The sequence below is a fragment of the Schistocerca americana genome, chromosome X, assembly GCF_021461395.2.
Source record: "Schistocerca americana isolate TAMUIC-IGC-003095 chromosome X, iqSchAmer2.1, whole genome shotgun sequence".
Taxonomy (NCBI): domain Eukaryota; kingdom Metazoa; phylum Arthropoda; class Insecta; order Orthoptera; family Acrididae; genus Schistocerca; species Schistocerca americana.
Genome location: NC_060130.1, coordinates 892,689,832 through 892,703,851, shown reverse-complemented (window position 1 = coordinate 892,703,851; position 14,020 = coordinate 892,689,832). Strand labels below are relative to the sequence as shown.

Genomic DNA, 14,020 nt, shown 5'->3' with positions numbered 1-14,020 from the left:
AACAACTTGGCATGCAAGAATGAAGGTGGCTGAGGGCTTGAACAATTCGGCAGTGTATACATCGCATCTGTTCAGCAGGTAGCACAGTTCACTGCACCTTGCATGTGTGAAGGCAAAATCAGTTCATCTGTCAACCATAGACTCATCAATGTACACCACATCTGAGCCCAGATATGTGCCAAGGAAGTCCATGAACAGGCAGCAAAAAACTGTAGGGCCTATTGAGTTTTTCGGTCAGAAGGAAAGGTTGAGCAGGATCCAAGGATGGGCTACACACCATGAGGGAGCACGTCATTTCTCCCCGAAAAGAGGCGGCAGTGGGAAAATATGGATTTCAGAGCACAGACTCTGTATCTGAACTGTGATTGTGAGTCCTAACCTTGGCCTCTGTTGTGGGAGGTGGATCTCCCTACCAGGAAAAAGGGGACAGTAGTTTGGCTATCAGGGTAGTAGCAAATGTGTATTGCATAGTTAAGCAGCAGTTGTTGGTACCTGGTATGTAGGGGAAGGATGCCAGCCTCTATGAGTAGGCTGTTCACAAGGCTGATGTGAAAGGCACCTGTTCCAAGTCAGACCCTATTATGATGTATCAGATACAGGATCTGCAAAGCTGAAGGTGGAGCTGAGCCATACGCCAGGCTGCCACAGTCAACACATGACAGGATCAGAGCGTGGCACAACCACAACAGTGTAGAGTGGTCTGCACCCCAGATGGTATTACTGAGACAACAAAGAGAATTAAGGTGTGATCAGCATGATTGCTTAAGTTGGCAAAGATGGAGAAGACACGTTAACCAGGCATTGAAGATCAATCCCAAAAAAAACGGTATGACTCCACTACACTGTGCATTCATTCATCGAGGTAGAGTTCAGGTTGGAGATGGACTGTATGATGGTGACAGAAGTGCATGACATGTCTTGGTGGCAGAGAACCAGATGCCACAGGTGAGAGCCCAGGACTGTGCCTTTTGTATGTCAACCTGCAGTCAGCATTCAGCAACACCCACAGCTGAGGAGCAATAGTGATGCAAAAGTCACCAGCATACATGGAGGGTAACACCGTAGACCCCACAGCTGCAGCCAGACTGTTGATAGCTACCAGAAAAAGGAGCAAATGCAATACACAGCTCTGTGGGGCCCCATTCTCTTCTATATGGGGAATACTGCGGGAAGCACCAAACTGAACCTGGAAAGCTTGGCAAGACAAGAAGTTCCAGACAAAATTCAGAAGTTGGCCCCAGACAGCCCACTCATGGATGGTAATGAGGATGTGGTGTCATAAACCCTATGCAAGTAAAAGAAGACAGTGATTAAAATGTTGACACTGGGCAACAGCTGACAGAAGAGCAGACTCCACACAGACCAAATCATCAGCAGAAGAGAGCATTGGCGAAAAGACCCAAAGACTCAAGGTACCAACACTGCTGTCTGCTCACTACATGTTGAAGCAACTTGCAGAGAACAGTGGTGAGTCTAAATAGGTGACAACTGTCCATCTCAAGGGGGTCTTTACCCAGTTTCAGTACTGGTGTTCAAAATTGGTTCAAATGGCTCTAAGCACTATGGGACTTAACATCTGAGGTCATCAGTCCTCTAGACTTAGTTCTAAGTAAACCTAAAGACATCACACACATCCATGCCCGAGGCAGCATTCGAACCTGTGACTGTAGCAGCCGTGTGATTCCAGACTGAAGTGCCTAGAACCGCTCGGCCACAGCGAGTACTGGTGTGATCACGCTTTCTCACCATTGAGACAGCTCACCCTCACTCCAGATACCACTGAAAATGGCAAGGATGTGACACTGACAATCCACTGATAAGTATGAGAGCATTTGGCTGTGGATGCAGTCTGGCCTTTGAGCTGTGTAAGAGTAAAGGGCTAGGGGACTCCCTCTCACTGAGTGGAGCATTATAAGGTTCCAGGTGACATGTATAAACTGGTAAAGGAAGACAAAATGCAGGCTGATAAATCTCAGATGCAGAGACTAGTGCATACTGAAAAGCAAAATATTTGGCATCATCCACTAGATAAGTGCAGAAATCACCATTCACAGGGTTACCAGGTACAGCTGTGGGGTGTCACTGTCCACAGAGGTGTTGAATCTTCACCCAAACCCACGAAGGAGGGGTATGTGGTCCAATGGTAGCAATGTACTTGCTCCCAGCATTCTTGTTTCTGTCATTTTATGAGGTGGCAGACCTGGGCACAGAGACGTTTAAAGGTAATGAGATGCTCCATCAATGGATGTCGCTTATAGTGTTTGAGAGCCCATGTGTGATCTCTAAATGGCCACGGCGATTTTGAGGATCCACTTTGAGGGCCCACCACGGTACTGTCTTCCAATGGAGAATCCCATGGAAGACAGAATTACTGAGTCAGCTGCCAATAGAAAAACTGCAGTTGTGCTCTGGACAATCTCATCGACAACTCCATATGGTGGGGTATGAAGGGAGACAACAGTGGTGAAAGCATCCCAATCAGTTGTTGAGAGAAACCATCTGGGTGGACACATAAGCAAGTGATGCTGAGGGAGGATCAAAACAATTGGAAAATGTTCACTGTTCCTCAGTTCACCATGGACACTCCAACGGATAGATGGATACCTGGGATGCAAATATAAAAATCAATGGCCAAATAAGACCCATATGCTACACTGACGTTTGTGGGAACACCAGTATTCACGAAACAAAGTTTGAGCTCTGCGAGCAAGTTTTTGACAGTTTTACCATAGCAAGTGGTTATAGTTCCACCCCACAAAGGGCTGTGGTCACAGAAGTCACCCAATATTAAGAAGACTGAGGGGAGCTGAGAAAACAGTGCAGACGAAGTGTTTTGGGACACTTCATCATCGGGAGGGAGATAGACATTACAGATGCTAAACTCAAGAGAGGTCTTCACATGAACAGCCACAGCTTCCAATATCACACTCAACTGGCACATGTTTGCTGTACACAGAGTCCAGAACATACGTGAGAACATCACCTGACATTCTTTCATAGTCAGTGCAATTCTTAAAGCAGTCTCGATATCCACAAAGGGTTCACATTGCTGGGAAACAAGTTTCCTGGAGGGTGATGCAAAAAAAACAGGGTTAACACACAAAATACATGATAGGTCAGCCAAGTGGTGAAAAAACTGCTACAGTTCCAATGGAAGATCATGCTGTCAGTATCCTGTGGGGGGTGTGAAGCAACCAAGGACGCAGGTCATGCATCAAAGCCACCTGCTGCCACTGGTTGTGAAGTTACATCATCCACACACATTTGTTCTGAATCAGGGACTGTGTGTGGCGGTGAAAGGGGGGGGGGGAGGGGGGGGAGTGGGGGTCCGTGGCCACAAGGGCCACCAGTAACTCTGCCTCCGATACACAGATGGAACATGTGAGGTCGGGCACCACAGGGGTCTCCAGAATGTCCCTCTGTTTTGGAGGACTGTTTCTTATCCTTTGACAATTTATTCTCCTGTGAGGGCTTGTTTGCCTCATACTCTGGGACAGAAGAGGAATACAAAGTCCTTTGAAATGCAGCCTGTGGCTCCTTCAACCACTAGCTGTCATCCAGTTCAGAGTATTAGAAAAAAGGGAATGTCCCGAGGGACCCCTTCCTGGTAAGGTGTACCGGAGGAAGTAATTTCTTCTCTGACTGGGAGTAAGGGACTGACATCTGCGGCAGACAGAGTCAACTACCTCACAAGGGTGTGGAGGCAGCATTAATAGGAGGAGGATGATACCCAAACATCAGGGGGGGGGGGGGGGAGTGCAGGGGGGGGGGGGCGAGGGTGCGGGGCAGCCCGTTGTACATTATCTGATCTCTTTTGAGTGTAACGATTACAATTTTTGCTCTGGTATACAGGGTGGAATCACTTGGGACCATACAAAACCATTTGCTGAAATATGAACATGATCTGAAGCAGCAAAGGGTGTTTATACTTTTCAATCTTTGTGTTTCTTGCTGTCCTGTGACATGATAATCTAAGAGGGAGTGCAACATTTGCACATGCATGAATGAAACTGCAAAGGGTCCCTTCAAGACCCCTCCCCTTCCCCCATAGTTTGGCAATATTATCAGTGACATCCAGGCAACTTTGTTGAGCACACCTCCTCTATATCCTTCAGCTGTGTGGTGCTACTCTGCTGCACTGGTACCTTCTTGCGCACATGCAGAACCTGAGGGTTGTTGAAAGAAGCCATCAAGGGTTGCCTCTGTACAGGTACATTTTTAAAGTGTTCAACAAAGGCATGCAGGTAGGACTGAGGTGGTTGCCAAACTGGGGGTCTTAGAGGGAACCTTCGCTGTTTAATTCACACACGTGTCAGTGTCGCACCCCCCTGTGATTAACCTCACTGGGCAGCCGGAAACACTAGGACTGAAGAAGCATGGACACTGTTTGCTCCTCCAGATCATGTTCAAATGTCATAGAATGGCTTTGTACAGTCCACAGTGCTCCTGCACTGTATCCAACAACAAGAATTGTGGTCGTACTACACTCCAAAGGGAAAGGAGTAGGATCATATTCAATGGGGTTGCAGCCCAACAATACCCTTAGAGAAGGGTTGAATCATCCGGGGTTGTCAAAGGTTGTTACGGCAATCATTCTGTTGCACATTACAATTCACTGATGCCCTTTAGCCACCTGCTGTGACCTGTTCCTGTCAATTACGAACAGTTGTGTGTCTCAACTGTTTTCCCCAACCATAATAAAACCACATGATTTCAACACTGGGCATCACAGTTCTGACCTATACCACTAAGGCATCAAGAGAAAGGGTGAGACATCGGTAAGTTAGACCGTCAGACCATCAGCAAGAGCGCACCGCAAGTTTCTGCTTCTAATAAGGCGAGTACACTGTTCCCTTGTTACATATTTTTATGAGCTTCAAACAGGAGAGACTGCAGTAATGGATAGGAACTGTGATTGTTGTGTACAGATGCGAGCTGAGCTGGCGAACCTTTGCTCACAGCTTCAGGCTGCGTTGGTTTCCATCACACAGTTTGAGGCTGCTGCCAAGGGGCATCACTGTGGGGGATCGGATGCGGGAATGCGAGGGACGTCGAACACGTCCCACGTGTTCTCCAATTGGTCCACTGCTGTGACCTCCCCGGGTACTGCCTGCACTGAGGCTGACCCCTCACCCGTGGTCGAGTGGGAGATCATTCCAAAGTCTGGCATGCGGCGAAAAACTTTCGAAGGAACCGATCGTAGGGCCTCTCTGGTTCGTTTGATGAACAGGTTTCGGGCGTTATCTGTGGCTGACGATATCTCTCAGCCAGATGCAGTCGTCCACCCTGTTCCAGAGGAAGCTTCTCAGCCAGCAAGGTCTGGGCATTCACAGAGGGTGGGTTTGCTGGTAGTTGGGAGCTCCGACATTAGGCGCGTAATGAGGCCCCTTAGGAACTTGGCTGCCAAGGAGGGGAAGGAAGCCAATGTGCACTCCGTGTGCATTCCGGGGGAGTCATTCCGGATGTGGAAAGGGTGCTTCTGGATGCCATGAAGAGTACAGGGTGCAGCCAACTGCAGGTGGTGGCTCATGTCAGTACCAGTGACATGTGTCGCTTTGGATCGAAGCAGATTCTGTCTGGTTTTGGGCGGCTTGCAGAAATGGTAAAGACTGCCAGTCTTGCTTCTGAGATTAAGGCGGAGATCATTATCTGCAGTATTGTCGATAGAACCGACTGTGGTCCTTTGGTGCATAGCCGAATGGAAGGTCTGAATCAGAGGCTCAGGCGGTTCTGTGACTGTGTAGGCTGCAGATTCCTTGACTTGCGCCATCGGGTGGTGGGTTTCCAGGTTTCGCTTAATAGGTCAGGAGTCCACTACACACAGGAAGCTGCTACATGGGCAGCGGGGGCTGTGTGGAAGGGACTGGACGATTTTTCAGGTTAGAGGGTCTCAGGGAACCACAGAAAGGCCATCTGTCTAAAAGTGGGCAGGTACAACACAGCAAGGTAGTTGTAGAAACGATTGGTATTGTAGTTGTAAATTGTCATAGCTGTGTTGGGAAAGAACCAGAGCTCCAAGCCCTAATAGAAAACACTGAAGCTCAAATAGTTGTAGGTACAGACAGCTGGCTAAAGCCGGAAATAAGTTCAGCTGAAATTTTTTCAAACAATCTAACAGTGTTCAGAAAGGATAGAAGGTGGAGTATTTATCGCTGTCAGAGGTAGTTTGCCTTGTAGCGAAATTGAAGTAGATAGTTCATGTGAAATAGTATGGGTAGAGGTTATACCTGACAATTGGACTAAACTATTAATCGGATCGTTTTACCAACCCCCTGACTCAGAAGACATAGTTGCTGAACAGTTCAAAGAAAACTTGAGTCTCATTTCAAATAAGTACCCTGCTCATACAATTATAGTTGGTGGCGACTTCAATCTACCCTCGATATGCTGGAAAAATTATACGTTTAAAGCCGGCGGCAGGCATAAAACATCATCCGAAATTGTACTGAATGCTTTCTCAGAAAATTATTTTGAACAATTACTTCATGAGCCCACTCTAAGCGTAAATGGTTGCAAAAGCAAAGTTGACCTTTAGCAACAAATAATCCTCGACAAATAGTGAGCGTTGTGACGAATACAGGGATTAGCGACCACAAGGCAGTTGCTGCTAGGCTGAGTAACGTAACACCCACAACCATCAAAAAGAAATGCAAAGTATATCTATTTAAAAAAGCTGATAAAAATGCTTTTAACGCCTTTTTAAGAGACAGTCTTCATTTCTTCTGATCTGATCATGTAAGTGTAGAAAAGTTGTGGAATGTTTTCAAAGAGATAGTATCAACAGCAATTGAGAGGTATATACCACATAAATTAATAAGTGATGGTACTGATCCCCCATGGTACACAAAATGGATCAGATTGTTGTTGCAGAAGCAATGAAAAAAGCGAGAAGACAAAATAAATATTCCTGAATTCCAATCACAAACAACTGCCAAGATGAGAAACATAGAAGTAGATATCCTCGGTGTAACAAAGCAGCTTAAATCACTTAATAAAGGCAAGGCCTCCGGTCCAGATTGTATACCAGTCAAGTTCCTCTCTGAGTATGCTGATAAAATAGCTCCATATTTAGCAATTGTATACAACCACTCGCTCACAGAAAGATCCGTACCTAAAGACTAGAAAATTGCTCAAGTCGCACCAATACCCAAAAGGGGAAGTAGGAGTAATGCACGGAATTACAGGCCTATATCACGAATGTCAATCTGCAGTAGGGTTTTAGAACACATACTGTATTCTAACATTATGAAGTACCGCGAAGAAAACAATTTATTGACATATAGTCAGCACGAATTCAGAAAATATCATTCTTGTGAAACACAACTACCTCTTTATAATCATGAAGTAGTAAGTGGTATTGACAGGGGATGTCAAATTGATTCCATATTTTTAGATTTCCAGAAAGCATTGGACACAGTTCCTCACAAGCGTCTTCTAACCAAACTGCGTGCCTATGGAGTATCGCCTCAGTTGTGCAACTGGATTCGTGATTTCCTGTCAGAAAGGTCACAGTTCGTAGTAATAGATGGAAAGTCATCAAGTAAAACAGAAGTAATATCCGGCATTCCCCAAGGAAGTGTTATAGGCCCTCTATTGTTCCTGATCTATATTAACAACATAGGAGACAATCTGAGTAGCCGTCTTAAATTGTTTGCAGATGATGCTCTCATTTACCATCTTGTAAAATCATCAGATGTTCAAAATGACTTGCAAAATGATCTAGATAAGGTATCTGTACAGTGCAAAAAGTGGCAATTGACCCTGAATAAAGAAAAGTATGAAGTTATTCACATGAGTACTAAAAGAAATCAGCTAAATTTCGATTACGCAATAAGTCACACAAATCTGAGGGCTTTAAATTCAACTAAATACTTAGTGATTACAATTACAAATAACCTAAATTGGAACGATCACATAGATAATATTGTGGGTAGAGCAAACCAAAGACTGATTCATTGGCAGAACACTTAGAAGGAGCAACAGGTATACCAAAGAGACTGCTTACATTACGCTCGTCTGCCCTATTCTGGAGCATTGCTGTGTGGTGTGGGATCCGCATCAGATGGGACTGATGGACGACATCGAAAAAGTACAAAGAAGGCCAGCTCGTATTGTATTATCGCGAAATAAGGGAGATAGTGTCACAGACATGATACGTGAATTGGAGTAGCAATCATTAAAGGCGTTTTTTGTTGCAATGGTATCTTCTCATGAAATTTCAATCACCAGTTTTCTCCACCGATAGCGAAAACATCCTGTTGCCACCCACCTACACAGGGAGAAATGATCATCACGATAAAATAAGAGAAATCAGGGCTCGTACATAAAAATTTAAGTGCTCGTTTTTCCCGCGTGTCGTTCGAGAGTGGAACGGTAGAGAGACAGCATGAAGGTGGTTCATTGAACCCTCTGCCAGGCACTTTATTGTGACTAGCAGAGTGATCACGTAGATGTAGATAAGGGAGGGGATGTGACGAAGTTTCCATCTGTGATATGTCCACTGTGGTGTTACGCAGAATTGTAGAATTTGGTGTCAGTTTGACATCATTAACCCACCTTACACATCACATGAGCTTCTGAGCTGTCACCTTGCTGTCTGAAGCATCCCCAGGCCACTGGATGATGTCACAGGGTACTGCGCTGTTGCACTATTAAGGAAGTATGTTGTGGGCAACTGTGCTGTATTTCAAACTTCTGTATTGCAATGGGGGAAAATGATAGGTTTTCAATAAAGTGACCTGTTAATTCTTTTCTGCAGCATATCTGACATGAGTACTGAATAGAATTAAGAAGATCAGACACCACTTACTCACCTTCTTCAATTTCAGAGTTAAAAACGTAGCTCTCATTGAAACCAAATATTGTACCTTCTTTATAATGACAGATGCATAGTACTGGTGGTGGCATGGAATTATCCTCCTCTGTGTAAGAATAAGGTCCAATAGCATTTGAGAGATTTGCGTACTGTAAAAAGAAACATAGTAACACTAATGATATAAAGCTGAATAAATTGATGATGCCAGAAGACATCATTAGAGGATTTGGGCACTGTAGGCGCAGAGAGAGAGAGAGAGAGAGAGAGAGAGAGAGAGAGAGAGAGAGAGAGAGAGAGAGAGTGAGAGTGTGTGTGTGTGTGTGTGTGTGTGTGTGTGTGTGTGTGTGTGTGTGTCATAGGCCAGCATAGATGTGGAGAGGAAGGGGGTGGGGTGGGTGGAGTGTGCAGTTAGTGAGAGGGAAGGGGTGTCAGAGGTGCCAAGAATATCGTTCTGTTGCACATCACACTGCAAAAAAATTTGTTTTCAAATGCAAAATGTTTGTAAATGAATGTTTCAAGGGAAGGGGTAGTTTCATTGATATCCTTTATGCCATCTCACAATGCTTTCATATTAGACATATGTATTAGATGGGCAAAAGAACTAATCCAAAAAAAATTACAGAGCAATATCATTAACATTGGCTGGTTGCAGAATTCTTGAACATATTCTCAGTTCGAATATAATATATTTCCTTGAGACAGAGAAACTTCTGTTCACAAATCAGTATGGATTCAGAAAGCATCCCTCATGCAAAACAAAGCTTGCCCTTTTTTCACATGATATCCTTTGAATAACAGGTGAAATTCCTAGATTTCCAGACAGTGTTGTACACAGTGCCCCTCTACTGATTTAAGAAAGGTCTGAGCATATGGAACAAGTTCCCAGATGTCAGTAGTGTCCTAGGAAAGTGTGAAACGACTGAAGTTATTTTCTGTATACATAAATGATCTGACAGACATTGTGAGCAGCAATCTGCAGCTGATTGGTAATGATGCTGTGGTGTATGCTAAGGTGGTGGTGTTCAGTCACTGCAGGATGATACAAAATGACTTGGACAAAATTTGTAGTTCGTGTGAAGAATGGCAGCTAGCTATGAACACCGAAAAATGTAAATTAATGCAGATGAGTAGAACACACGCAGAACACTAGAGGGAGCCATTCTCGAGTACTGCTCGAGTGTTTGGGATTCCCACCAGGTTGGATTACAGGAAGAAATGAAGCAATTCATAAGGGGGCTGCTAGATTTGTTACTAGTATGTTCGATCAATACACAAGTATTATGAAGATGCCTCAAGCACTCAAATAGGAATCCCTGGAGGGAAGCAGACATTTCTTTTGAGGAACGCTATTGGGAAAATTTGGAGAACTGGCATCTGAAGCTGACTGCACAATGATAATATTTCCAACAATGTACATTTTGTGTAAGGACCACAAAGATACAAGAAATGAGGGTTCATATGGAGGCATATAGCCAGTCATATTTCTCTTACTCTATTTGCAAGTGGAACAGAAGGGGAAATGACTAGTAGTGGTACAATGTACCCTCCACCATGTACCATACGGTGGCTTGTGGAGTAGATATGTAGGTGTAGATATGGATGGGCCAGGAAATGTGGGCACTGTTCTGTAGGAAAAGGAGAGGGGGGGGAGGGGGCAGTAAGTTAAATTAGAGAAGAGAAATTGGTTTTACATGTGTGTTGGGGGAAAAAATGTTATTTAATACATATATATAAGTGCCTTCCCACATAGGTTTCTCCTAAAATTATCACTGTCGCAAAAATTAAAAATTGAATTGTTTGTGCAAAAAACATTACAAATTAGAAGTAATAGAAGAAAGGAAGAATTTTATGTACTTACCCCTGCAATGGCATAATCTATAGTTAAGTAAAATTCAAAAATCTGGTATACTGCTAATGGACCGACTCCTGGAGGATATGCATTAACCTCCCTTGTAGAATCCCAGCCCTTCAAGAACAGATGAGAAAATGCAATGCGATTATCCCATGTGTAATTAATATGGTTATACCGACTGTGAGCAAATAAACAGAGCTGGAAAAGAAGTTTGGTGACATTAATTCTACGTTGCAATTAACTGTGATAAAAAAAGAGACTTCTATAGTTATAGTTTCTTTGTAACCTACACTACAATAAATACAATTTATGATCCTTATACCTGCAGGGTTACTAAAATTATTTTGATAACTTGCACAATAAATTTGTATGGAAATCTTCTTTTAGCTTGCCACTTTTCTATAGGATTCATAAAGAAAAATTGCAGTTTCTGCCTCATCTTTTCTTCAGAATGTCGATAAGAGGAGGATCTCAGAACAAATTCATTAGGACGGCAGTTACTTTGTGTGGCATTTCTCTCCATGCTTCCATCTGGAACAAGTGCACACCATCAAAAAAGTGTTTAGCAACATGAATACTCAGAATTCTTTATCAGTATTTAGTCAGTACTTCTGCTTCAATGAGTTCATTAGCAAAAAAGTTTCAATAATGTTATTGCAATTTGAGCTTAACGATATCACTACCGCATATTAATTGCTGCTTTGCAGAACATTTAAATTATTTTGTAGTGTTACAAGGTGGGCGATTGGTTGGAACTTTGTTAGAGCTAAGTAATTTCCAGCAGCAGATACTTCTTCACGAAAAGATTGTAGAAGCCTTCTGGAAGGCTATAATAGAATTAATACACACAATGAGAAAGCAGTATATCACAGTTATTCATCAGTTATTCACCAGTTGCAGTAGGAGTGCAATGGATTATTAAGTTATATGCTAATTTGTTGAACATGGACATGGTGAAATCGTGTGTGTGAAAATACAGGTTAATTCTTGCAATAAAGAACAGCAACCAGCCACTGTTAATAATGCTACTTGTTTAGATAAAATAGTGCCATTACCTGTTTCGAACTGACAGGTTCATCAGATACCCGTTCATCATGAGCTATATGGAATTTTAAACGTGAAGAGCAGTCTACTGATGAACCTCTTGGTTCAAAACTGCTAACCGCACCTTCTTTTCTAAACTGATAGCATTATTAAAACTGGCTGGTTGCTGTTTTTATTTTATTGAAAGGATTAACCTGTATACAAGTTATTAATAAAACACAGACATGACCAAGACAGGGTAGGTGGGACTATACCAGGCACGGCCTACATCTCAACAGGAAAGGGAAGGGGAAACTGGCTGGGGTAATAGCAGGAAATTTAAGGGGGGGAGGCACTGCCATGAATGGTAAAATACCAGTGGTTACAGGTGTTGGAGCAGCACCTTTTTTAGGATAGGTAAGACAGAAAGATGTCAAGTTCCACGAGAGGTCAGGATTGAAACAAATCTTCAGTTTAGGAAAGAAATTAAACAGCACAATTCTAGCACATTGGATCACCAATCACAGCTATCAATTATAAATTTTCACCAATCACCAGAAAATTTATCTCCACCAAGTTGTATCTCAGTCCTAGGTAATTGTATTGATGAATTAAAGTCACCCAACCCAATTGACATAATCTGCCTCTCTGAACACCATGTGACCACTGGTATAGGAACTAGGCCTAAGCACAATGAGAAACTCAGACAGGAGAGTACTGCAAATGTTAGAATAAGGAAAGGTTCTCATAAAAGTATAATTAAAAATAATGTAAGTATATTTCATCAAAATATTGGGAGTTTAAAGAATAAAGTAGATGAGCTTCTGGTTTGTTTAGAAGATTTAGAAGCTGAGAATGAAATAGATATACTATGCCTGTCTGAGCATCACATTGTTACTGATATGGATAAGGTAAATGTAAGTGGTTATAAGCTCTCTGCACATGTAATGAGAGAAAATATGGAGAAAGGAGGAGTTGCCATATATGTCAAAAGTTATCATTGTGCAAAAAGTATAGAAACAAAAAAGTTTTGTGTAGAGAAACATATAGAAGCATGTGCCTGTGAGCTTAAATTAAATAAAGGCACATTTATAATTGTAACTGTATATAGGTCCCCATCAGGAAATTTTCATCTATTTCTGAAAAATTTGGACTCCTTGTTGTGCTATCTGCCAGACAGGGGGAAGCAAATTATTATTTGTGGGGACTTCAATGTAGATTCTCTGAAAGAGGGTAACAGGAAAAATGACCTTGAAGTATTACTCGGTTCTTTCAATTTGACACCCGTTATTGATTTTCCTACTCGGGTGGTAAAGGATAGCAGCTCACTGATAGATAACTTCTTTATAGACCAAGATAAGTTTAACCAGATAAATGCTCAGCCTGTTGAGAATGGTCTTTCTGATCATGGTGCACAGCTAGTTACAATATATGACATAGCTCCATTCAGCAATACTAAACAGTCCTCCAAAGTAGTACGTTCAGTCAACGATTTAACAATTGCAAATTTCAGGGAAAGCCTACAGCAGTTAGACTGGGATGAGGTGTACCGTGAACCTGATGCCAATTTAAAATATAATTTATTTCATGACATTTTTGTAAATGCATTTGAAAACTGCTTCCCCAAAAAAATAGTTAAATATACTCGTAAGAAACCTTGTAACAAACCATGGCTTACTAAGGGTATAAAAATATCTTGTAACCGGAAAAGGGAAATGTATCTGACAGCAAGAAAGAGTAGTGACCCAGAAACTATCAAAAATTATAAAAACTACTGTGTTATATTAAGAAAAGTTATTAAAAAATCCAGGAGTATGTGTATCATGTCTGAAATCAGCAACTCTGATAATAAAATTAAAACAATTTGGAATATTATTAAAAGAGAAACAGGTCAACCAAGAGCAGAGGAAGACAGTATTACCATCAAATTGAATGAAAACTTTACGAACAAAAAGTCAGAAGTTGAAAAGATTTTTAATAATCATTTTCTAAATGTTGTGGATATAGTAGGATCCAGGTGTTCATTAGAAGATGCTAGGCTGTTAATGGAAGAGGCCATACCTATGCAATTTGATACAATTGAAATCTCACCCACTTCTCCCTCTGAAATTAGGAAAATAATAAACTTGCTTAAAAGCAAAAACTCACATGGAATTGATGGCATTTCCAGCAAAATACTAAAAGCTTGTTCTCAACAGATAAGTAAGATTCTCAGCCACCTGTGTAATAGCTCTCTGGAACAGGGCATTTTCCCTGATAGACTGAAATATGCTATTGTTATACCTTTGCATAAAAAGGGGGATAGATCTGATGTCAACAATTACCGTCCA

The 14,020-nt window shown here is 42.3% G+C and overlaps 1 protein-coding gene across 1 annotated transcript in view; it reads right to left on the bottom strand.

The window, feature by feature from the left end:
• Positions 1-14,020, bottom strand: part of LOC124556562 (mucolipin-3-like) — a 136,044-nt gene that overhangs the window by 92,009 nt on the left and 30,015 nt on the right. The window contains exons 2-4 of the mRNA XM_047130518.1: positions 10,990-11,198; positions 10,674-10,865; positions 8,814-8,964 (exon numbers count right to left, since the gene is read on the bottom strand). Of these exons, the coding sequence (XP_046986474.1) occupies positions 8,814-8,964; positions 10,674-10,865; positions 10,990-11,198 (552 nt within the window). The remainder of the gene's footprint in view (positions 1-8,813; positions 8,965-10,673; positions 10,866-10,989; positions 11,199-14,020) is intronic.